Below are 26811 nucleotides of genomic sequence, written 5' to 3' on the forward strand. Positions count from 1 at the left end.
GGCGGCTCTTAGCGCTGTCAATCATGCCTGTGCCAGTCATGAATGCTAAGGCTACTTAGCGTAGCCACCTATGAAAATAAATGAAATTTTTTTTTTTCCTGTAAATGTGAGTTGTTCCTCCATCATTAGCACATTTAGCAGCACATTTACGAGGATGATTGGCAGCGCTAAGACCCTCCTTCTGGCTCTGATTGGTTGTTTTTGACCGGGAGCGACGCATTTGTTCAGACCGTGATAGTAGATCAGGGAGGAGGTGAAGGTTGATCTTTTTACAGATTATTTTTCTCATGATGACAGTTTTAGCAAATATGTAAGAAGTATTTTTTTTTAATAAAAGTTACATACTGCACCTTTATGTCAATGATTTCTTATTATTGATGAAAAATTACAAGTTCTACTGACAGATTTTTTCTTTTATAACAAGACAAAACACACCCTGCCTGTGGAACGAGTTCTTTTAAGGAATTATTGACTTAAAACAAGCTCCTGTATCTTGCTGAATAGTTACTTATAAGTCTTATTTTGAGTGTACTAAGAAACTAGACCAAAATAATTTCATAACATTTTGTATTTTTGCAGTGAAAGCAGCGGTGAGGAACTTCACACGGCTGGGTTTGGTTCCAGCAGGATGGAGGTAGAGCGGGTCAAACGTAAACACCAGACTAACATGCAGAAATAAGCCAGAGGACGAGGTTACTAAAGTAAGGAAGAAAGATGCAGTTCAGTCATGCTGGTTGATGCTTTTGAAACACGTAAAACTTTGTATTCAATCCAGCAGTTCAGGAAAAGATCCTTCAAACAGGCATCAGAGATTCAGTTTGAGCTGTTGCCTAACCTGTAATGTTTGCTCCACGAAGACGCTGCGTTTATTTATTATTTCTGAGACGTGAAGCCAGCCAATCTGGTGTTTTCCGATTCCTGTCGCTAATCTTAGTTTGAGGATGAAGAGGCAGACAGATTCACGTGTCAACAAATGATTAAAATACTGTTTCATAAAATCAGCGCCCAGCTAAGAGAGGGCAGAAAAACAACATTCATGATGTCTGCAGGTGAATTTGCTGCCTTGCAGATATCTTTGTGAACTGCTTATATTTGCTGTAGGGACTCAGAGTGACGAAGATGAGCTTTTTTCCAGTTTTATAAACAATTTAAAAACTTTGATGTGCAGATTTCCATGTCTTTGTTGTTTAAAACTATTCATACCTATTGAGCATTCACACACTCTATCTTGTTAGAACTTAAATGTAATTTCTTTGGGTTTCGTTTGCTATTGACCCTTTGCACATGACGTCACGCTCTTCGAAACCCCGCCCACTCCGCCAATACGCTCCTGGTTATTGTAAAGCCCATCAAAAACACACATCTGGTAGCCTAATATTGCTTTTGTGCGGTTGATTTCGCAATAAAAATGGTCACAGGAGGCTGGGCGGTCGGCTGCACAAACAGACAAGGATGGAAACCAAACGTGTAATTTTATTTTATAACTTAATGAGGAAAGTTGCGGTGGCGATGGACAGCAGCTGTTAATGACAATGACTGACAGCTCTCGGTGTAAGCGCGGATTTGCAGCGATCGCTTTTTACAAAGGTAAGATGATTAACTTTCATATGCTTAGTAAGTATGCTTATAAACATATCAAATATTTTACTGTGGCGAATGTGGTGTCTAATGGTTGGTAACCATGGAGACAGTGTCGCCCCGTCATATAGCCTAGCATGTAAGGAATAAACTGGTTAGCATCTGGTCTTTTGTACGTTTTTAATGCTGCCTCGGTTTAAGGGGAAACGCTGTTCATGGAATAGTGACATAAATCATGTGGTGTGAATTCAAGCAAAGTCGGTAATTTGATCAACACGTCAGCAGAGAGAAGGTATGGGTCGGTTTTTAAGCTAGCTAATTCAAACGTCTGTAAATACCAGCGACTGTGAGCCACAACCAGGTGTGTTACGTTCACGGACAAATTAGCGCGACTCGAACAAGTACAAGTCACGAATAAACGGGCAAAAACAACTTCAGTCGCTCTGTTCAGTACTCCCGTCCCTCCCTTCCGACGTCCATCATGGCGCCTCGATTAAGTGACGTAGTTGCAAAGGGTCAATATTTTGTCCAAATGTTGGTATTGATGCTACGGGGCCTCTGAAGGACATGGAGGATTTGTTTTTCTTTTGCATTCTCTCGCAATAATGTACTGATCATTTCATCAGTTCAGTTTTGCACCACAGAGTTAAGTATATATAAAGATGTTTTCACTGAGGCTCTCTATAAATGTGTATATATTTGCAGTTTTAACCCTTTCATGCATGAATTATGATCCCTTATGTGAGGATTGTTTCCAAAGTGTGTTTGATTTCTAAGATTCTTTTCATGTGATCAGTTGTAAGTTATTTGGAACATAGGTAAGAAATATTTTTTTAAAATAAAAGTTACATACTGCACCTTTATGTCAATGAAGGTGCAGTAATACTACTACATCAGTAGTATTAGTCTTTACTTGACTCCACAGTAGAAGGAGGGATTGGAGGCATGTTTTTTTCTGCCATATTGGATTTACTTTGCAGTAGATGGCCAGTAGTTGGCTGTGTATTGTCTGACACACTAGAGTCCACTTCAGTGGTCTGTGTGCATTAAGTACATAAAAATCCACAGGAAACACAAGGTAGCTGTCCACTGCACTGACTGTTATGCATGAAAGGGTTAAATAAAATTTGTTGTCCTACTTTTGTTTTTTGTGCTGACTCTCTGTAAGTAAAGTGGCACAAAGGAAGCAGCTAATGCTCGGGCCCCCACAGGACGGCTTTACATTTCCATCTGGGATCCAGCATGCTGCTTCCGCTCATGTCTGAACTTTATCACCAATGCCACACCACATCGGCATCAAACTGGATATCTGATCTGCTCATTGGCTCCTCACACCTGTCTTGTGAATGTTTCTTGTTAATTAACCAAAAAGTCGTTGTGTCCTCATAACCTTTCAACGTGGGAAGATTTAGGCAACTTGATTTATTTCTTGGCTGTGCACTGATATTGTTTGTGTGTGTAACATGAGACAGGCCAGCTAGTGGCCGTTTATCTTAATGAGAGCAGTTAACTCAGGGCTAAACTGTGGCTGCTGGCGCCGTGCGAATACACCCCAACAATCCTCACTGTATACTCTCTTATCCTCCTTCCCACTGACTCGATTTTTAGGAACACATTTTGCGCTCTCATTGAAGCCTTAATTACATCTGAAAGAGATTAAATTATATGTAATTATTATGATAATATTTTCATTTATTCAAGATAACTGGGTTTACTTTAGTGAATGCAGTATTTGTCAGGAGAGAGAGAGAGAGCAATCTCCTGCACACAGTCAAAGTTATCAAGGCGTGAAATCAGGAATCCTGACGGCATCAAAATGTAATCTTTTTCATACAGAAGGGACAATAGACGGCACCGCATACCCCACGTCTCCTTTTCCACTTTAATTAAAACAGCTCTGAATCTCTGCATCTCTCACCCCGCTACCTTGTACTCTCTCTCATCAGTGTGGAGGTTCCAATTCTGCACCGCCATACAATCTCGTTATTGCCTTCACACCGAGCTTGTCCTAAGCCCTGGACCTGAAATGCTGCAAAGCAATTTCTTTTTATTTATACATGTTATTTGGAGGGGATTTAATTGAGGGATATATTGGGATTCGCTGATGTTTGTGTCAGAAGTTTTGGCATTGTTTTGGCACGAGTTCCCATAAACGTCTGCCCTTTGAAAGGTCTGAGCGTCACTTTAATGACGCTGCGGTTGGCTACACTCCACATTCATCTGCACTTTGTGAACAAATGAATACTTTATGTTCCCCGTGGTCTGTTTAAATCATCTTTAGAGAGCACAACGTTAAACACGACATGATAATTATCATAAACGCTGAATCTGTCTGCAGCTCTCTTGTGAATTACTGCACCATTTAAAAGCCCACTTTCAATTCTCGCGACTTTGCAAAGGGCGATTAAGAAGGACACTCAGATAAGATTCAGAAACGACTAAATTGGTTGGATGAATGCTGCGCAGTTGTTCGAGTTTCGAAATAGGACTGAGGTAAAATGTGTTGGTGGTAGTTTCACTGCCAGTCTCGGATGTTTCCTAAATGCATACTGTAGTTTGCATATATGTTTTTACATCTTACAATAGTCAGGCTACATGTTTTATTTTGTTTTAAGGTGTTGCTGACATTTTCCGCCCTAGTTTCCTCCTCACATGTTCAGTCACCCCCACTTTTCCTCTCTCCTACCCCTCATGCTTCCTCTAGCCTGAAGGCAGGTAGGGCATCTCATTGTGGTAATTGTAGTCCGGGCAAACCTTTTGCACTAGGCGGTAGTCTGTACTGTAGAAGGAAATGTAGATACAGATGACTTTGAAAGGCTTGGAGCAAATCCAGGACACGTGGCTGTGGATCTGCTCCTGAAAGCAGGTCTTGGATGGATCGTAGTTGCACTCCAAGATGCGCTTGCTCCGATCCACCTTCTCGTAGTCCACGCGGCAGTTAAATATCTTGGAGTCTTTTGGGTAGACGACACTCTGGCGCTCCAGGTCGAACTCCACGGCCTTGACGGGCGGGACCAGGCTGATTGAGATGTTGCCCTGACCCGTCGAGTTGTGGCGAAAGTATACGCTGAAAGTGCCGTTTCCGTGATCCACAATCTTGCCGGTGATGATCAAGTTGAGCCTCACCGTTTTGATGTTGGAGAAGAAGTCTCCCCAGCCGAACATCTTCTTGAACTTGCCGGTCTTAACGATCGGCCAGCGCTTGACCCTGGATCTGGAGGCGTCTGGTTTGAGCCGGTCGCTGCCCAACATCTCCCAGAACTCTTGTGTGGGGAACTCCTGCTTGGAGAAAGGGACTGGGGAGCGGTAAGGCAGCTCCAGGGAGGTGGAGTTAGCAGCTCTGTTTTTACTGTGCTGCATCCATCGGCTCAGGGGCGAGTGAGAGGCTTGTCCGTTCAGAAGGCCCACCGTCTTGGAGGAGGCGTCCGAGGAGCTCTTGGAGTTGGAGGAGTCATCTTCTTGACCCATCACCACCTTGTGGTAGTTGGTGAAGATGGGGAGAAAATACAGAAGCCATTAGTGATTTTAAAAGGAACATAAAAGACTGCAAATTAAGAAACAGAATATATGTACTTGATTACTGTAATTAAAGGGTCAGTATTATGTGTTTTCCAGTGATATAGTGGCATTTTGTACTGCAATGACTTTGTAATTTGACACCCTAAAATTGGGCCTCTGTTTCTTTAACAACTTTGCTTTCAAAAAGTCATCACAACATGGCTCCTCTATTAACCCTTTAACAACATTTTTACCAGCGTTTCACTGAGAAGTAGCTCCTATGACGAGCTCAGCAGCTGCGTAGTTCCACCAGATGTTTGCTAATTGCCCCTGGCTAGTCTAAAGGAGCACAGACCTTTATTTTTTAGGATACTTAAAGAAACATATGCCTAAGACAAATATTACCCATTTGACTGAACTATATTTCTATGATGCTTGTCGTCACTCATTCCTTTTGGCTTTTGTTGTCCATTGTTGCTGTTTTTCTTTACTGAAACGTAATTGGCCACAAGCTACGCTCCTCAAAAGAAGGAGACCCAATCACAGTCCCCGTTCACATCTGGGATTTGGAGTTACATCGTCTTCGTTAAGAGTCACAAGCTGAACTCTGGTTTTCATTCAAACAAAACTCAGCAACGGAGGCAATTAGAGAGACTCAAAGGGAGAAACCAGCATACCAGATTTTAGCTCAAGGTTTCATGTTTGTAAGAAAGAAAGTATTTTCTTTTTCCATATAAATTTATTTGATGGGTGAGAACATTTTTAAATAATACAAAAAAAAAGAAAATAGGTTTTTATTTGCATTTTTATGGTGAAGTTTTATCAGGTGGTGTAGACGTTTAGTAGCAGCAGAGCGGTTTTACATATCAGTTCATCGCCCGGTGGTTTCAGCAAGTTACAATGTTCTCGAAAAGCAATGCAGATATAAGAAAATATAATTTTGTACTTCTGAATACTTTAGCATTTAGAAAAGTAATTACTTTAGTACCTTAAGTAGAGTAAATTTTTAACTGCGCAACTTTTGCTTGTAGTTGAGTAACTGTAGTTTTTACTAGAGTTGAGGACCATTTTTAAAGTAATGCTCACTGTGACATTCTATCAATGAGGCCAAGAATTTTTACATTTATCAATAAAATTATGTTATTTTATTTACCTTAACTGTAGGAGAACATGCAGCATAATTCCCTCAGCTCACTGGGCTCCTACAGGAATCAAAATAAATGTTGAGAGCTTTACTCTGGTTCGCCTGAATCAATAGTTGTTAGAGGGACAATTTTCTTCAAAAGACTATAAAACAATAAAGAACCTTAAATACAAAATGCTCTCCGAGTTTCTCTGACAGCCGAAGTTTACAGGTTGACTTAATCTCTCAAGACTAAACATGTACTTTAATAGCTTTGCCATTTACTGAGTCTTATTTTCACTCACAGAACATTCTCTGATACACACAATTTAATTTTAGTATTTAATTTTTTTTAGTTCTTACACTACAGTTCTTTAGTTCTTTTCAGTCTTTTAGTTCTTGCAATGGTTTCTGTTGTCCCACAGTTTAATTGACGGGTATTTGTAGCTGTTGACACTGTTGTAATACCACCGTGTTTAAATAAAAGTTTCAGTCTAACAGATCATGCACAGTGCAGTTTAGCTACAAACATATATTTTGGAACTGCAACCCAAAGATTCATTTTTAGTTTTATCCAGCAAAACATTGGGAGAAGCCAGACTGTAAAAACACAAAATGTCTCTAATTTACGGTAAATACCAACCGCAAGGAATTTAACCTTGTAAATGACGGAGGGTTTTTTACATTGAAATTCAGTTCATAGCAGAGTAAAGATGGCGGACAGCCAAAATAGAACTGAAAAGAGAAATGGTCCAAACAAAGGCCGGTGTGGGATGTAAAATTCACTTTATGACATTCTGTTATGAAATATAAACACTCAACAAGCTTCTTAAGTTTCACCTTAATAGTGGTAGAGCAGAGTCAACTTCTCTAAAAAGAAATTTGGTATTTGCTACAAAGGTGAGCAGAGTATGCCAGAAAAATTTAAAAAGTAGATTTTTCTGCGTTATTTAAATTTTTCTCTTCATGGAGAAAAGTTTAAACATTTCTTCTAGAGCAACCACGGACAGTACGTCTATGAACATCTCTGTTCACATGTTTTATTATTTTTGTCTCCTATTTATCTACTCAGCAACTTAAGAAGTTTCTTTTGTTACATTTTATTAAAAAACACATAATTTTCTGTTTATTCAGTCAACATTTAATACAGGTGACACAAAATAATTGTCTGTTTTGTTGTTTTTTTTAATTCAGGATATGATTAAAAATCTTTGTTACAGAAAGATATTCAGCTCTGTTGATACAAGCAAAACCTCAGGTTTTTAAGAAACTTTAGATTCAGTCATTAATTTAATTAATTGATGACTTGTCATACATTCAAAAACAATAATGTATGTTTATTGTTTTTGTCTTACTAAATCTTAAGTAAGATCTTACTAAAAACACTTAGTAAGATGTTAGTAAAAAACATCTTACTAAGTGTTTTTGGTCTATTTTTTAGTGCAAGTATCTTGAAATAATTGACTTGAAATAAGACAAACTAACTTAAAAGTAACTTTTAAGCAAGATATAACAGCTTGTTTTAAATAAATAATTTCTTAATATTGATGAAAAAGTATTAGTTCCACTAGCAAATTATTTCACTTTTAGCAAGATTTCTTTCCCCATATTAAAAGTTAATTTAATAGAACATGTATTTTTCATCAATATTAAGAATTATTTACTTGAAACAAGCAATTATGTCCTGCTAAAAAGTTAGTTTGTTTTATTTCAAGTCTACTGAGATATCTGCACTAAAAACCAGACCAAAATTACTTGGTAAGAGTTTGTGTTTTTGCAGTGCACTATGAAGATGTGTGTAACTTTGTGCACTTACCCAGAACACATTGTTCTTTTTAACTATTTTTATACCCCCAATTGTTTTGCTTTGTCACACAAACCGTTGTGTATATTTCAGTCTCTTTTTACGTCAAACCCTCAAATTTCGCCATGTACTCTGGAGAGTTTCTTCTGCTTCTTACGCACCGCGATCAGAGAATCAGAGAGTTGGAGGAAGGGGAGATGGGCTGGCAGGAGAGCCCGAGAATAAAGTGTAATGTCCAATTACGACTTCCAGTGGTCTAATTAAAGAAAAAAAAACCTATCGGCGCACAAACAAAGCTGTCAGACGTCAACATCAGCTGGGGGGAGGAGGAGAGGAGAGGAGATGGTGCTGCTGCACTCAGCAGTAGCTTTGTGAGGAATGTGTAAATGTGTGAGCGACATAATGGATAATTATTCAGTGGTAATGATCTATTAGCAGGTAGCTTCAGTCTAATGTCGTAGAGACGTTCTCAGCATTGTGGCAGCCTTTTGATTTGGAGAACGAACACACACACACACACCCCCACACACACACATACATTGTGAATTCTGATTTGTGTAAACGCAAACAATAAGTGATGCAAATGTAATGTGTGTGTGCGCTTCACTTGAGTGGATTTTACAGAGATACATAATGCATGCATCGCTGTCTGTGCTCTGATCCAGTGACTGTCTTGACTGCCAGGGCTTCCTTATACAGGCTTAGTCAGGATTATTATGTCTGACTCATTTCTATTCCATTTTCTGCAGCTTTTTCAGCCTCAGTCGTATTTGTTAACTTGCAGCACAGTCAGTAGTATTGATTTTCTTTCACTGTAAAAACATGTATTTCTTTTCATAAAGATAGGTATCACATTTCAAGTTCCACAAAAGGATTCCCGGTGATGTGGTTGTGGTCTTGTGTTTGGACTCAGCTGAGAGGATTCACGTTTTTGTCTTGTTTTCTTAATCTGGCTTTATTCCTGAGGGAGCTCTGCAGGCCAGACGGTCTCTGCTCTGGCTACCTGCCTGCTGCTGCTGCGCTACACTGCCGCTGGGTTCCTTCAGATTCCTCACAGAAACCTGTAACAACCCCGACAATGACTACTTCCTGTTCAGTCAGAGGGGTTTGGTTCTTTATTTGAGGAAAAGTTGTTTTTTGAGAATATTTTTAACAGATAAAGGAGCCCAAAAAATAATACTTTGATGAAACATCATTGCCATTTATGGAAGAGGATTAGGGCCACTGAAAAAATATATATATATTTTTTTACTTTCACTCACTAAAATTCTGACTAGAAAAAACGTAAAATTTCTGAGAAAAATTTAACTTTTCCCCAAAATTCTGACTTTTTTCACAATATTCAGACTTTAATATATATATTTTTAAAAATTCAGAAAATTCTGATTTTTTTACACATTTTTTCACTTTGTTCTTCTGAGATCAAAACTCAGAATTTTGAGAAAAAAAGTCAGAATTCTGAGAAAAATTTTACTTTTTTCCCCAGAATTCTCAAAATTCTGGACTTAATCTAAAAATGCAGATCAAAACTCAGAATTTTGCTAAAAAAGTCAGGATTAAAAAAAGGTGAGGATTCTGAGATGAAAGTCAGAATTCTGAGAACAATTTGACTTTTTTTCAGGATTGTGACGTTTTTCCCAAAATTCAGAATTTTTTTCCCTACATTTTTTACTTTATTCTTCTGAGATCAAAACTCAAAGTTCTGAGAAAATAAGTACAATTTTTTCTGCAAAATACTGACTTTAATCTCAAAATTCTGACTTTTTTCTCAATAGAAAAAAAGTCAGAATCTTTTTTTCCAGTGCCTCTAATCTTTTTTCATAGCCACGGCTTACATTGATGCACTACTTTATGTTTGATTTGTTGTCTGCAATAACTGCACTTAACTCCTACTGTTTCCAACAAAATTTCCTTCTGCAGTCATAGAAGCTGCTTGATTTCTCTCAAACTGACCATTACATTTTGGGCCATTTTGTAATTATCGTGTTGGCCTGCGCGGTCGCTTTCCCTTTAAGCCGTCCTCAGCGTGGAGCCGGAGGAGCTGAGGACGTGGAGCGATGCAGTGAGTGTTGTGCTGTTGCTGAACAGAAGAGACTTAAGTGTCTGGCACCACTGGAGGCGTCAGATTCAGAACGCAGCATCTTTGTAAAAGACAAATGTTATCCTGAGCTTATTACGGCTGATAGAAAACCCTGAGCTGCTGCAGTAACGATTACTGCAAAAAAAAAAAAACAACCCAAAAATATTTGTTTCTACAGTCAAATTGGATTTTATGTTTTAGCTGCATGTTTGTATGTTCATGGTGAAAGATGTGTGTGGGATTATGTGCCATTTCTGTGCAAAAACAGTTTTCTTCTGTTAATATTTTAACAAGCTCTGCTGCTTTTACTCCACTCAGGGAAAACTGCATACTGCTACAACTCTTTTGCCTCCCTGCATTTAACTAGTAAAGTATATGAGCTGTGGTATCACTATCAGCAGTCCTCCAACTTTTGCTGTGTAAGCAAATTGAGATGGTAAAGAATAACCTCAGAGTTTAGTCTTCTTTTATTAGGGCAAAAGATTAATGCATTTCTTCACTTTAACAGAATGTTTTAAAGTGCATACGCACACATTATTTTAAGCATCAAACCTTAAAGTTGTCTGATTTGCAGGGCCAGCTCTAGCCTTTTTGGGGTCCCAAGCGGCCCCCTCCATACCTGCATGGTTTATCATTCCTAAGTTATTCTATGCTGTCAGTAGCATCATTTGTAATTAGCTTATATCATGACAGTATTGTTATGACTGCTGATTTTAACCTTACAAGAGCAGAAAACATTTTTTAAAAAGTGTTACTTTTGCCATATTATTTTAATTTTTGTGAAAGTAACATCAGCCGATTTACAGAAAACACGTTAAGAAGTTTGATCTCTTATACTTCCCCAGCAGTTGCAGCAGCCAAGAACAGGAAGAGATTAATCTATTATTTCTCTACCAACAATAAAACAATATAGAAATTGTTTTCAATGTTTAATAGCATTTAGTTTACATTATTCAATGTTATTTCATGTAGCATTGATTTATAGTCAAATATACAGCTCTAGAAAATTTAAAACCTCATGGTCATTAATAATAATATTTCTGAACTCTTCCTGAGTTAAACATCAGTATTATTGTTTCTAAATGAATATGAACTTGTTTTCTTTGATTTATTTCAGACCTGAAAGCGCTGCATCTTTTTCATTATTTTGACCATTTCTTAATTTCTGCAAATAAATAAAAATGTTTTGCTCTGAATTAGGAGACATGTTCTTAGTAGTTCATAGAATAAAAGAACAATGTTCATTTTACTAAAACATAAACCTATAAAAAGTTAAATCAGAGAAACTGATCATTTTAAGTGGTCTCTTATTGTTTTACAGAGATGTATATATAAAATTATGCTACTCATGCTAGCTTGGTGTTCTTGGGGGCCCCACGGTGGTTTGAAAGGTTAACTCACATATGCCTTGGGCCGGCCCTGCTGATTTGGGTATTTATATCACTCAAACAGGGCGCAGCAAGTCATCCTTCAATGACAAATCAGCCAGACACATGGTGGAATGGCACTTTGGAAATGCCAGCGCAAATTCCTGTCAGCAGTGCAAGTTTGCTGCGTTTCATGGTCTTTGCTGGTGAGACTTATCCGGGCTTTAAGTACTGCAGGCGAAGTGTGGGCGACGGGCAGTCGGGCTCAGAGCGGGGGCGGAGGTTCGGGGTGATTCTGTCATTTGTCATGTGCGCTAAGTGAGTCAGGGGAACGGCTGGAGAGGAGGGGAGGTGACTGTGGCTCCGTCGCTGTGGTAATTGTGAGTCACTCAGGCTGAGTGAGCGCGGGCCGCGGGCCTTTCTCCCAGCAGGAAGTTCAGGAGGAGAGCCATCCTCATAAGCCGTCCTGCTCCACTGGCGATGATCTGCCTGTTGAAGTGACAGGTACTCAGTTTTAACGCTTTTTCCCTTAGCGACCGATGCACACTGTTGATATACAGTAGCGCAGAAATCAGAGGCTGAATTAACCAAAATATGTCCGATTAGTTTTACAGAGTCTGGTGACAGACAGACATAAAACATAAGGGAGATTAAATGTTGTCATTTACTTATATTTTGCTTTCAAGGAAATAAATTTTTTTGTTTAGCTCCTAAAAAATCCTTTTTTGTAGTTTTCTGTGTTGTAGATTCTGTGTTGTCCAGGAAGTTTAAATAAAAAATATATTTATATATATATGTATTTCATCAGACTTTCAAGTTCTTTCAAGTTTTACAAACTTTTTAAACCCTTTCAGTTTGTATTTTGCAAATTATGCATTGCTAATGTAATACAATAGTTGTTAGCTTGATCAAACTACTGAGCCTTTTTAAAGGGATGGTATCATGTATTTTCCAGGCTCTTTGTGCCATTTTGTAATGCAATCAAGTAATTATGTTGTATTCAGTTATCAAAGCTCTCCATATAAAAACATTTAGAGATTGAAGCTCTAACTTTTGTGAAAATAGGTTTCCAGCTTTGTGAGAGGAAGCGTTTATGCACAGCTGAATTTAGGGATCTATCAAGCATGCATGAAAGGATCAAAACAACACTGCATTTGATGAGGGAGTAACATTATAAAATGAGATAAAGCTCAAAGAAATCGATTTTACATAATACTCACACTTTGTTTCTTTACAATATGTATGTATTCTGTGTGTTTCCAAGGTTTCCCTGGAGTAAAGAAATATTCCTGAGAAGTCTCTCATATTTATCCCAGTGGGCAAACCCAGACCATGCACAGTTTCCTCCAGTCTGAGTTGGATGCACACGATGTTTACCCAGCGTGTCTTGACACATCACATGTGAAGCTAGCACAGAGTTTGGAACTGCAAAAACACAAAATCTTACCGAGTATCTTTGGTCTATTTTCTTGTATAGATACCTTAGTGCACTTGAAGTAGGACAAAACTAACTTACAAGCAACTATTAAGCAAGATAAAGAATTTTGTTTAAAATCTATAATTCATTTATATGGAAGAAAAAGTCATAATTCCACTGACAGATTATTTCACTTCTAACATGAGAAACAAGTCTTGCCACAAGTGAAATAATCTGCCGATGGAACTAGTACTTTTCAATTGGTTTATTTTAAGTTTGGCAAGTTTTTCTATTTATATCAGAGATTGTTTTCTTATAAACCATTTAACATTTAGCTACGAATCATTCAGACAAACAAAGTCTCCTGAACTCAAAAGATGTACAGTTAATGCGACAAATCACAGCCTAGCAAAAGGGTTAGGGCTAACCCTTGTAACGGTGTGAGGACACATTTTCTTCTCACACTTCCTACCCACTAAAACCAGTTGACCATCGTTAAATTACCACAGCTTTCCTGAATATTGATGCTAACTACATCTGTCCCTTTAGGGCAGCGGTGTTAAACTCATCTTCGTTTTGTGCCAAATCAAGATCCTGAATGCTCTTAAAGGGCCGGTTGTGCCAGAATGTATTGATAAAACCTGTTCACAAACTGTTCAAAATATCAATAAATTCTTAAAATTAAATATTATTTAACATCTTTTAAGTCCCTCCAGCATTTTGTGATTTTTTTTTGCAAGAAAAATTAATTTGGAAATATTTGCGCTTATTTATGACGGCAAATGTGACTTTTTATATAGATCATGGACTATAATCTGACACCAATTAAGGCTCAGGCAGCTGTTCAGTACAAGTAAGAAGGTTTATTGTCGATTTTTGAGACAAATCTGCAATAAATTCCCAATTATGCATTAGTGCAAGAAAGTGCAGGGATTTGTTGATTTTTTTTTTTGTGAATTTCCACAATAATTCTCAAGAAACTGGAGGGACTGATTGATATATTTGCCGGTAATAGATAAAAACTGCATTGATTCGATTGATAATATAATATTTAAGCACACTTTTGGGCCAGATTTGGCCCACGGACCTTAAGTTTGACACATGTGCTTCTTTGTGGTCTTTGTGGCTGTTTTTTCAGAGTAGAAACCAAAATTGAAGGACAAAAATGTAAATTTTGCATAATCTCTTTAAAAGATATAAATAATTATCCAAAATCTGATTTTATGTTCCATATTTCAAGCTGATAACTGATGTCAATGAAAGTTTTGTTGATCATGACTGATTTGTAAAAGCAATAAAAACGGTAAACCATCCAGGATGGAGAATATTTAGCAGTGTAACTTTCCAGAGTGAACGTGTTTGACGGCGGCAGGTTGCTGTTTCTCATCCTGTCTACTGGGCACCAAGTGACGGACAGACAGACGACGCTGGTGATCAAAGTGGATCAAAGTTTACAAGCAGCAGTTCAAGAGCACGACGCCTCCCTGCGTCTCCACTACAGGAATCAAAGCTACAGCTGCAGAAAAAAAGGGCATATTTGACGTCATGGCACCATCACCGCATTTTAAAAATGTATTATAGTAAAATGAAACATGATAGTCTGAAGGTTTTCCCACCCACTGTAAAACATTTGAGCTGCATTTAGTTGTGTTTACTGTCTTCTGCTTTTAAAGGCAAATACATTTAGCCAGTTCTACGTTTTGTGAGTCTGTGAGAAATAAACTTACAGTAGTAAGTTGTGTTAACTTTTTGTTAGAGTTGAATTTTAAAAAAAACGAAAAGAAGAAAAAGACTATTTCCCAGAATGCTTTGCGGCATGTTTTTGTATGCTGAGACGGATGTGCGTTACATTGATTTGACTCTTGTGTTTTATTAAGGAAAATGTTTATTTTAATGTCCTGTTCACACCAAATGTTTTTGAGCTGTATTCATTGTGATGTTTAATAAAATTCATTATTAGATCAGAAATTTTGTTCACGCAATTTGAAACAAATTAAAATTATTCTAAAGTAAAATAAGTTATTTTAATTTGATGATAGAGAAATGTGTGATCTTTAACTAGTTTTTTCTTGCATTTTGCGAAATAATTATTTGGTTTAATTGCAACATTAAGTTAAAACTCAATTCAAGATTAATGAATTAAAAAAACAATGTTTAGAAAACTTCTTGTTAAATCAACTTTATAAACTTTAATTTCAGAGTTAAAAGCGAAACAATTTTCTTGTCGACTTTAATTGCATTTTTAAGGCAGCAGGTGGACTTTCATTTTCAAGTCAAACCACCTTCAGATGTTTTACAGTGTGGTTGTGATATGTCAGTTGTTCCTTTTATTGTTTTTCAAAACAACACTTGGAGTCAAGTTAAATGATTTATGAACGCACAACAAATGCCTGGGCTGTGTACCGACACGTTCAATAACCGCTCCACTTTCCTCCTAAAGGCTTCATCTTTTAAATGACATTAATTTTTTATTAAAACACAAGCAGCTCAGGTTTTTGTGTCTATCACTGCCTCGTTCTTTACACCTCTCACCCCCTCCAGACGTAATATGCTCACTGCAGGAGGTTTCTCCGTTACATGATTAAAGTCTGAAAGTGGCAGTGGCCTAATTATTCCGCCGGCTTGTGTAGATCTAAGAAGAGGTTATTGAGAGAAAGGTAATTTCTCCAGAAACAAGCCATTTGACTCTCAATGAATAATTTACTCCCGCTTCTTGAGGTCACGGGAGCTTAAGGTCTGCCGTGGGTGACTTGAGTCTTTTTATTTGAAACTCTTCCCCCCGATCCATCCAGTCTTTATGCATCCTCAACCCATTCGCCCGGCTTATTCTGCACACGCTCAGTCGGTGTGCGGCTCCCCGGGGAGCCGAGCTCATTTCGTATGTTCAGAATGAAGCCGGGCTTTGAATTGCCTTTCAAATTTTTACATTATATGAAATCGACAAGTTGGCGGTGTGAGGAGGAAGGAGAGTGGCGGCAGGGGACGCTTTCGCCCCGACTCTTTACTGCAAAGTCCAGGGCAAAGCAGAGTCTGATTGAACTCACTTGATTAAAGCCATTAATGTAATATTAACACCAGTAATATATCCAGAAATAAAACTAAAGATGTGCAATATGACATTCAGCTCAGAAGACAAGGTAATGCTCACCAAATTTTGCCAAGTTTCTTTTGTCTAGTTTAGTGCAAATATCTTAGTACAATAGAAATAAGACAAAACGGACTCATAAGTAACTTAGCAAGATGTAGATGCTTGTTTTAAGTTAATAATCGCTTAATATTTCACTTATATGATTGGAAAAATGTCTTGTTGTGAAAATAATCTGAAAGATGCTAAGAGAATGTGAATCTCTCAAATATGGTTTATCATGCTTCAAAAATACAAAATATTACCAATTACCATATTGGACTCGTATGTAAAAAGATGGTCAAATCAATTAATATTTTGTGTAGAGTTTATGTATGTTCTTGTATGTTATATATTGCAATAGTGTTTGTGACGCTACAAGTCAATCCATAAGATTGTATTATTTTAAAAGAAATGTCTAAGAATAATAAATTGTTCAAATTGGCTCTTCATTTGATCTTGATTATATTTGTGAACTTTTGTTGTATATCTTTATTTGTAAGTTGTGACTTATTTACACTTATATGTATAATTTACATAATTATTATTATTCACGGCTGCACAGTGGCGCAGTTGGTAGCACTGTTGCCTTGCAGCAAGAAGGTCCTGGGTTCGATTCCCGGCCGGGGTCTTTCTGCATGGAGTTTGCATGTTCTCCCTGTGCATGCGTGGGTTCTCTCCGGGTACTCCGGCTTCCTCCCACAGTCCAAAAACATGACTGTCAGGTCTATTGGTTTCTCTAAATTCTCCCTAGGTGTGAGTGTGTGTGTGCATGGTTGTTTGTCCTGTATGTCTCTGTGTTGCCCTGCGACAGACTGGCGACCTGTCCAGGGTGTACCCCGCCTCTCGCCCGGAACGTAGCTGGAGATGGGCGCCAGCAACCCTCCCGACCCCATTAGGGACAAGGGTGAACAGAAATTGGATGGATGGATGGATGGGTGGATGGATGGATGGATTATTATTCACTGAGTTTAACACGATCGTTCATAATTACAAAAACGTGACGTGAAACATATTTAAGCGCAAACCATGTTGTATTTTGGAGAGAGGAAGTCTTTTATTTTTGAAGAACGCTTAACAGGATATGGTTTTGTCTTTCGTCGCTATCTTTCTGCCTTCCGTGGAATTCGGTTGCTAGGTAACGAGCAGCCGTTGCCGTTAGCAGTTGTCGCCGTTGTTTGAACAGACAATATTCAGCGAAGACACCCGAGCCTCCATTACGATTGAAGAAACTTTCACTCGGTAATAATGTTGATTATATTTATATTTAATGTGAACTTTTATGTGTAGATACTGTATGTACATTCAGCTAATGATTTGATAACAGTTTTTCAAATATTTTTTTGCTAACTATTCTGATATCAAAACTTATTCAACAAGTCGCTGTTGAGACTTTTATTTACAATTACGCAGAATAGCAATTAAGCAAAACGCTCTTAAATATAGAGGTGATTCACTTTGTAATAACCTTAACAAAACATTCAAAAATTATGCAAATTTTTAAAGGTATGTGGTTTTGATCGCTTCTTATAAATTTGTGTTGTATTTGACATTTTTATTCTGGCTTAATATTAATTTTTCCATTTCATAGTGGCTGTGGGCTGATTTCTTCATCTGCAAAGCTGCTTTTTTAAAACCTATCTTATGGTTTTTGCATTGTTGGTATGCAGGGTTGTGTGGTAACTAGTTACATTTACTCAATTATCATCTACTTCAGCAACTTTTTTGGAAAAAAATTACTTTTAGGAGTATCTTTACTACGCTGTACTTTGAGTAATTTTATTATGAAGTATTTTTACTCTTACTTGAGTAAAATTTCTGGATTTTCTACCTACCAAACATGTTTTAGCCAAAAATGTACCACACCTGCAGTTTTAGTTAAAGTTTCATAAATTTTTTATTGAAAAAAAAAAAGTGATTTGGAAAAATTTATTTTGCCTGATTTTACTTTTTGTTACTTATATGAATTGTTGTCATTTTGGTTCTTATCAAATAAATTTCCACTTAACTTTATATTTTGGTCCATCTGATGATGTAATTCTTAAATATTAAATGGTAAATTAATCAGTTACTCAGTACTTTTTACCAAATACTTTTTACTCTTATGTGAGTAAAATTTCTGGATACTCTACCCTACTCTGTTTGCGCAAATACAATATTATGTTCTAAAATATTCTAAATTATAGCTTCAACTCGCTGTAAAGTGGGAATCTTGGTATAAACCAAAGTTTTTTGGTTCTTTTAATTTTGGGGGTAATTGCTCCCCTTCACTCTGCAGTGGTCCATTCTCAGCTCAGTTAAGAAATCAATGTTAAAATTTGTGCACTCAGCCAAAATCCTTGCGCTCTCTCTGTGGCTGTGCTCTGCTTTTTTAATTGAAATCCCCTGGACGTTCCCTCTGCAGGTCGGTTCTTGACATCTACACGGCTCTGACCCTGAAAACCAGTGTAGCGTCGCCGGCCGGCCAGCCGGCGCGCTGGTGAACAGCACGCTCTGCGTCCATCCATGCAGAACTGACTGTTTACAGATTGTCAGAGAATTGAGAATATAAATGGGCTCTCGCTTGCTGCTCTAGCTGTGGTGTGGTATCAAACGGTCGTGGTCACACTGAGAGGAGGCCGGCGTGTGCCTGGGCGCCTGCGGCATCAGGAAAGCTTTGGTTTCCCTCCCCTCCGACCACTGACAGCCCGGCGTTCCCCCTTCAATAAACCCGCATCCCCTGATCCCAAAGCGCCGTTTCTAATATAGTTGAGTTGCCAAAACATCTTGAAACAACGAAAAGTTTATTTAATATCGACTCCCTCTGAATCTTCACGAAACATTTACACGATTTCTGCTCTTCTCAGCTCCAGCTGAAGCGCTCTGAAATTAAAATGAGGATTTTCTTGTTGGTTCTTCTTCATCTCCGTGTGAAAGTCAAACGCATGTTTATTCGGATCCCCAGGGAGTCCCACCTACTCGTTCCACCGCTTTTCTTTAAGCTGCGTACTGTAACCGCCAACCTACGGATATCCTTCCACTGCTTTGTCTCCCAGGGAGCATTGCCACAATAAATCATAAACATTTTCTATCTGAGGACGGCTTGCTGCTTCCAGCTGTCAGAGTTTTCTGCAGCTGGACGGCTGCAAGCCGGAGGGAGGGTCCGACTCGGCGATCCAGGAGGGATGAAGTGACCCTCTGGGGTCACACCTGCTGTGGTTCTGAATAAGTCCAGCTGTTTTACCCTCCCAGGCAGGTGGTTCAACCGCTTCGCCATGTTTATATTTTGTTTCTGGGAGTGCTTAGTTTGTGTACATGAAAGAAAAAGACAAGAAAATGTTCAGGAACCATATATTGTGACCAGATGTCAACAAATCCTCCTTATTTAGGGGTAATAAATTAAATTTTATGATTAGTTTTTTTATTTTTTAGGGCGTTGTTAATCTAAAATTATGCCTTTTTTGGAAATTATGTGGATAAAATTAACAATTGTAATCAAATATATGTACAGTAGAGGATCAGGGCCATTGGAAAAAAAATAAAAAATTCAGATTTTTTTTTCTCAAAAAAAAGAGTGCCAAATAATCCAGAAATTTTGAGATTAATCTAAGAAATCTTTATAGAAAAAACAAGGAAATTTGAAAATACAAAAATTTGATGGAAAAAAAGCTCAGAAATTTTTAGATTAATCCCAGAAATTGTCTAAAAAACCCTAAAAATTTCTGAGTTTTAAAGTAAAAAAATTTCCACTTTTAAATTCCAACTTTTTTTCTCACAAATTTCTGAGATTTTTTCAAGCAAATGTTTGATCTCACAAGCACAGAAATTCTTTTGTAATTTTTTTAAATAGAAAATTTCTGAGATTAAACTCGAAGTTACTCCTTCTTTTCCTTCTTTCTACCCACAGAGCCACTCATACGCCATTGACTTTAAAATTAGACTCAAGATTGTTTATGCATCATCAGGCAAATCTAGTATTAAAACTCATATCTGATGTGATTTACTTTCTAAGAACTGTAACAGACTTAGGAGAGTTAGGAAGGAGAAGGAAACTTTTATGTTCTGTATATATACAGTATACTGTATATACGTATATATGGGAAAAAGACTTTCTCTTTAATCTACTTACAGTTTCAGTTTGCAATAAAAACAATCAGAGATGAGACTGATGCAGATGAATTTGTTTTACCGATAAAAAATAATTTCCAATTTGTGTCCTAATTTGTGCACAACCTGCATTAGTAAATCCAAATGCTGTTCAGCAGGAAATCCCGACTGCTGCAAATGTTGCTTATACTTTTGGCCTGTTCTGACTCATACAACCTCATTTGAAGCTTAAATCCAACATTTGCCATGAAAATGAACAAACACTTGTCGGTTAATTTATAGCTGTGACAGTGTTGCATGAAAATAAAAGGACTGCAAAATTATCTCTAGATATGCATCAACGTATGTGGTCAAACTTGGTTTTTCTACTAACGTCAATACATTGAAAGGCTGGAAAGAACTGGAAATGTTAGTTTTGATGATTTTATTTAACTTTAGCTGATTACCTGATTACAGCCAATGAAGGGAAAATTGACCTATTGATTATTGCATTACTTGCATAAAGGAAGTTTTTACATTTGTTTCTTAGTACTTTTTAACCGAAACAAGAATCCTCACCGCAAAAGCACAAAATCTTACCAAGAGTTTTTAGTCTGGTTTCTTGTGCAAATATCTTAGTACACTTGAAATAAAAGAAAACTAACTTAAGTAACTTATATTTAAGTCAATAATTCCTTAATATTGCAGAACCAGAACTTTTTCATCAATATCAAGAAATATTTACTTAAAACAAGCCTCTATATCCTTCTCATAAGTTACTTTTAAGTTAGTTTTGTCTAAACTGTGTATTGTGTGTTTGATAGTCCTTGTTGATTCCTTCATGTTGTTCTGTAAACAAATCCGGTTCATATGTGATCATTATCTGGTCGTAAGTTGTGGGTTTAAAATCGGACTGTTGATGTTTTCATGTCTCAGTTTTGACATTTCTAAATATTTTTCTTCTCTGTTACATTCATCTAAAACGTGTCAAACTGTGGGCCAAATCCGGCCCGCCATATCTTTTTATGTGGCCCTCTAGATTCCAGACTAAACACTAAGTGTGCTTAAATGTTGTTAGTCAGTCAATGTAATCAGTCAAATCTTTGCAGTTTTTATCTGTTTATTACCAAATTATATCAATCAGTCCCTCCAGTTTCTTGAGAATTATCGCAGACATTCACACAAAATCAACAACTTTTTTGCGCTAATATCTAATTCACGCAAAAAATATGGGGGTTTATTGCAGGTTTTTCTCAAAAATTGTCAAAAACGTTCTCACTTGTACTAAATAGCTGCCTCAGGCTTAATTCATGTCAGATTATAGTCGATTAATTATAAAAAGTCGCATTTATCTTCACAAATAAGCGCATATATTTCCAAATTAGAACCATAAACACTTTGATTTTAGTATAACCAAATTCTGGAGGGAATGAAAAGATGTTAATGTGTAATTTTAAGAATTCATTGATATTTTAACAGTTTGTGAACAGGTTTTATCAATACATTCTGGCACAGCCGACCCTTAAAGAGCATTCAGGATCTGGATTTGGCCCAAAACCAACATGAGTTTGACACCGATGCTCTAAAACAAAGGCTGATCCCACGTCAGCGCATCTCGTCGTTTATTTTGGAGTTGACTCACGTTAGATGGTTTTCTGCCAGATAAATGTTTCATTGTGCAGCAGCATGTCCAGAATCTGAGCGGAAATGCCTCTTGAATGATTGTTGTTTTCCTTTGAGCATCTGTGTGGGACATACGGCGGAGACAGGAGGTTCATGAGCTTTGACAGCAGAGCAGCGACCCGGCGCAGGATTAGCGTTAACGGAGAAGGTTTGGTTTTCTCTGGATTGGGATGATTTTTCTGCTTGTGTGGGACGTATCTGTAAGGACAAGGTGGCTGACCCCTCCAGGAGGATGGGCGTGAATCTGAGAGTTTGTGACAGTTCAGAACGGAGAGGCGAGTCCGATGTGGTTAGAGTCATCGTCCGTCTGCTTCTGCGTTTTAACCTCACACACAAATCTGAAGGTACACCCAGTGTGTAGCTCTGTATCTGTATGCAAACTGTTATCAATTAATCAATCAATCACTAACCACTCACTGTCAATGAGTGAAAAGGAAACAGGAAGAAGAAAAATCTGCCACTTTCTCAATAATTACAACATGAACTTTCAGGGCTGCATGCATTAAATTAACAATATAATTTGTAAACAACATTATTAACTCAAAACTGCATCAAACTTAATTTTTTTTCTTATAACGTGTTTTAAATTGATTTATAGTATTGCATTTTCAACTCCTCTTCCAAACTTCACCAACATGCTTTTGTTTTAAAGCAGTTTCGCTTTTGAAATCGTGTTTCCTCCTGTAATTTCTGTCATTCAAACATAACATAAATGATATTTCTAAATTAACCAAATCTCTTCGTTTCAAGATATTTGATTTAATAAACTTTATTCAATTCTAGCTCCAGAGTATTCAGTATCTGAACATTATTTATTTAATGATGCATTATGATAAATAAAACGGTTCTAGTGCAAGTTCCTAAAGGTCTTATGTGTTGTCTGGATACCAAACACCTACATATACAGCTCTGAAAAAACTAAGAGACCACTTTAAATGACCATTTTCTCTGATTTGACTCTTTACAGGTTTATGTGTGAGTAAAATGAACATTGTTCTTTTATTCTATGAACTACTGACAACATGTTTCTGACATTCCAAGCATAAATTTAGTATTTATTTTCAGAAAATGAGAAATGGTCAAAATAATGAAAAAGATGCAAATAATGCAAAGAAAGCAAATTCATATTTGTTTAGAAACAACAATACTAATGTTTTTACTCAGGAAAAGTTCAGAGATCAATATTAGGTGGGATAACCAGGAGGTTTCCAGTGCAGTGAAAACCTCCTTAGTTTCTCCAGAGCTGGATATAAAAATGGTGCATTATGACCTTCAGGTTTGTTGAAACACAGAAATCCAGATTTTATTAGGATGAAATGTAACAAACAGAAAGCAGACGCAGAACAAAGCAGCTCTGACTCTCACGGCCACAGCGAGGCAACCTGATGCTCCTTTCCACAACATTTTATTCCTCATTGTGCTCAACATGAATGCAGAAAGAGCCGCCGGGTCTGAAGGTTATGTTCTTCTGCTGCAGGGTTTCTACTCCTGTTAACGTGTTTGATTAAAACATTTTAAACTGCCGTGCTGAGTAGGAGGAGGACTGCATCTCAAGGCAAAGAGGAGCAATCTTGAAATAATTGCAGGTAGAAACGCCCTGTTTTCCCCAGCAGAGTTCAATGTCCTGTTTGAGGGCACTTCATCCTTTTATTGGTAGATGCTCATTTTGTTGAGAAAGAGTCGCATTCAATTAACCTCATCCATCCCAAATCCCATGAACCGCTCTGCACTCTGCTGTGCATGCAGCACTCGGCTACCAACCGTTTCCCAGGGGCTTTTCCACAGCTTTAGATGTAGAAACCTTCCTGTTTTCACCCATTCTCCTGTTCTTTCTGCTCATCTCTACATCTCTCTGTACCTCATTACAAGCTGTGGGTCTCTGGTTTAACTCCACAGCTGCTTAACAGACAAACCAGAAGTTAGTTAGTTTGTTTGTTTGTTTTAAGAAATGCACCGATCAACCGGATCAGATAGTTTGGATAACCAATTTTTAAAAATATAATTAACTCGATGTACCTCACTAGTCTTACCAAACATGGGGAAGCAACATTTAGTTTTATCAGAACAAGATTCCTACTAGTTTATAAATTATTCTTATTAAACATTGGGATGCAGTTTTATACTTTTACTTTTCTGTTTATCCAGAGAAACTCCTATTAGTTTATAAATTGTGGAGTACTTTTTGTTTTTCTTTTATTTTGTTTGTATTTCCTCTAATTCATGTAAAGCACTTTGAATAGCCTCGTTGCTGAAAATGTGCTACATAAATAAAATTACCTTACTTTAACTCTGATCACTGAACTGCAGGCCAAAGACGTTCTTATGACTTCTGTTCATTTCAGAATCAGCAAAACAGCTGCAACTGTTTTCTTTTTTTTTTTTTTTTAAATGGATGAAAATTAGAGCTTTATATAATTTCCTTTATCGTCTGTTGGATTCAAAACATCAGACAATAAAAAACAAAGGCCAAACCTCAAAGTAAACTAAAACAAGGCCTGGTAAAGCCCTATTGATCTAGTGTTTAATGACTATTGCAACAGAAAGTGTAAATTAAGCTGGAAACTTTTCATAGTAAATGTGAAATGCTTGCTTTGTGTTTGGAGCTGCTAAATATCCAACTATCATCCCAAATCTTCCACAGATTATCATCTTCCTATGTGCACATCGGCGCTCCAAATCCAGACAGCTCACTGATGAAGAATAACACAAAACGCTGCCAAAAATAAACAATTTCTCAAGTAGTCAATTATACAACTCAGATGGTTTGGATTATTCATAACCCTCCATTCAAACAGGGAGAATTAGCATTTGAAACACATCATTAATCATATAAACAACAAGCGGAGTGGCACCTTGTATTAATAGACGTCGCTCGCGAAGGATCCCTGGAGACCCAGCCTGTCTGGGAATTACTACAGAAAATAATCCAAATCAGAATTTTTAATGCAGAGTGGGTTTATGTGATTATATTATTAAGTGCTCCTCTGCTGCATAAAAAAAGGAATTACTTAATATATTAATTCCTTCCTAATTTATCAATGTCACAGCTAATGAATTAGTGCAGATCTCCTGCTGGGAGACGTCATGTTTTCAGTCAGAAACACGGTCTGGCAGGGAGGAGAGGAAAAAGCCCAGAAATTAAAGATGACAAGAGCACAAAGCTCGTCACTTTACTGGGAGAAAGGCAGCAGGAAAAGGGAAATACTTCCCAGATTTTCAGGGAGCGGGAAAAACTTTCTTACTGCTGCAAGTCAGAAGAATCTCAATCACAAGGTGATGATGAGCGAACGGAGCAGATCCTTCATCAGCTTCTCCAGAGTCTGCAGGCAGCCCAGGGGTTTCCCAACACAGCCATGGTTTTCAAGTTTCCTCCAGTGGATCCAGAACTGTCGTCTCATTAGAAAGCTGCGTTTGAATCCCTCAGCATGAAAGAGGAGTGGGCGATTTAAATTTGATTGCAGGTTATGTAAGGATGGCAGCGTTTATTCTAAGTTCAGCGCTGCAGGTTTTGCCTTTTTGGATTCAGACAGTTTGGGTCTTTGTTCATTATGATGCTGCAATTAGTTTGAATTAAAATGTGTATTTTTTTTCTTTTGTTTACAAAGAGGTAAGTTGATCATCTTGGCAACACTTTGGTAAATAAAACGTGCGTCCTTATAATCTGTGTTTTTCATTAAAAGTTCTCCATTTTCACCTTCGTTTTGCACTTTATTTGACTATATTACAATGTGTCGCCGCTCTGTTAAAGAGCGCAAACATCAGAATGGATGACAGGTTGGGACCCAAAACGCGCCCGGCACCGTGATCCTCCTGGGAATAATGTCAGCGCGGCTGCCCGTCCGGAGCCGAACTCAGCCCTGCTTTCTGCCCAATTAGAGAAATAACATGAAAACCAGCATTTTCAGCAGCCAACAAAACAAACAGTGACTCCGTTTGCATCTTGGCACAAAGAAACAGCTGCACGTTTCACGCAAATCTGTCATGTTCGAATAAGTTGTGAAGTTTTTGTGGATTCAAATCGAAACGAAGCAGCTCACGGTGCGCGCCACGCATGGGGGGGACACCGAAAGGTGCGTGGAAAGCAAAGTGTGACTTTCTGCCCACTCCCACTCTTTTCTTACCAAACAAGCGGTTCCGTTGAGGAGGAGCAGGATGAAGCCGCGGTTGGGACGCATCATTCCGGCGAGTAAATCTCAAAGCCGCCCCTCTCTTGAGAGAATAATTAGAATCAAAGAAGAAGAAGAAGAAAACCCAGCAGAGGGTCTTTTTCCTGCTTCAGGAGGACGCGCTTCCCACGGCACCGGATCCGGATCCCGCTGGGCTGACGCACGGTCCCATATCCAAGGCACAATGAAGTGCTGCTCCCGCAAACAAACAACACAAGAAGCGGACTTGCAGCGCCCTGGTCTGTCTGATCTCTCCCCCCCGCCTCTCCAGATCCCGTGTTTGAACTCAAATTAGTTCAGCTGCGAGAAATCCAGTTATATACGGTTGGCTGTTGTCATCCATTTACCAAAAAAAAAAAAAAAAAAAGGAAGAAAAGAAGAAGAAATCATGAAGTGATCCCAGCTGAGAGTGATGCTGGTAGAGATCCTGGAGGAAGGAGCTGCAGCCTCCTGCACAAACTGAGCGATGCTGAGACTGGCAGCAGAGAACAGACGCTTTAACAGTTTCTTTTCTCCCTCTCTCCCTGTGTGTGGGTGTGTGTGTGTGTGTGTGCATATCCCCCTCTTCATCAGATGTCTTTTCTCCCTCCCCCCTTGTCTCAATTACTCTCCTCCCATCTCAGTCTTCACCTTTTCCAGGTACTTTATTTCCATCTCTTACTTATTCCAGTCAATAGTGAAAGAATTTGCTCTCCTTTCTGAACTGCTTCTCTATTCCAGCAGTTGTTTAACCCAAAGGTGCCCTCTTCTGTAGTTTCCTGCATACATTTCCGTCAGTGAATACATTACGTTTCGCAAAAGCATAAGTAGCGTTCAGCACATGAATAAACATTGAAGTAAACAATTTCATTTCAGCTGTGTGGGGTGAAAGGTGAGCCTGCACTTCTCTCTGGAGTCTTTTGCAAA

General features: G+C 38.0%; 1 protein-coding gene and 2 long non-coding RNA genes across 3 annotated transcripts in view; 2 read left to right on the top strand and 1 right to left on the bottom strand.

The window, feature by feature from the left end:
• The first annotated feature begins 85 nt into the window (after nt 1-85).
• The window catches only part of LOC114160439 (uncharacterized), a 34344-nt gene continuing 7618 nt past the window's right edge, over nt 86-26811 (top strand). Inside the window, exon 1 of the long non-coding RNA XR_003598760.1 lies at nt 86-1587. This is a non-coding gene — a long non-coding RNA (uncharacterized LOC114160439). The remainder of the gene's footprint in view (nt 1588-26811) is intronic.
• LOC114160436 (neurexophilin-1-like) lies at nt 588-26423 on the bottom strand. The gene is made up of 2 exons (XM_028043035.1): nt 25861-26423; nt 588-5052 (listed from the first exon to the last, which is right to left on the bottom strand). The coding sequence occupies exons 1-2, from the start codon at nt 25915-25917 to the stop codon at nt 4279-4281; spliced, it is 831 nt and encodes a 276-aa protein (XP_027898836.1). The 5' UTR covers nt 25918-26423; the 3' UTR covers nt 588-4278.
• Nucleotides 17143-18714, top strand: LOC114160440 (uncharacterized). Its single transcript, XR_003598761.1, has 2 exons — nt 17143-17233; nt 18396-18714. It is a non-coding gene; the product is annotated as an uncharacterized LOC114160440 (long non-coding RNA).

The sequence above is a fragment of the Xiphophorus couchianus genome, chromosome 16, assembly GCF_001444195.1.
Source record: "Xiphophorus couchianus chromosome 16, X_couchianus-1.0, whole genome shotgun sequence".
Lineage (NCBI taxonomy): Eukaryota > Metazoa > Chordata > Actinopteri > Cyprinodontiformes > Poeciliidae > Xiphophorus > Xiphophorus couchianus.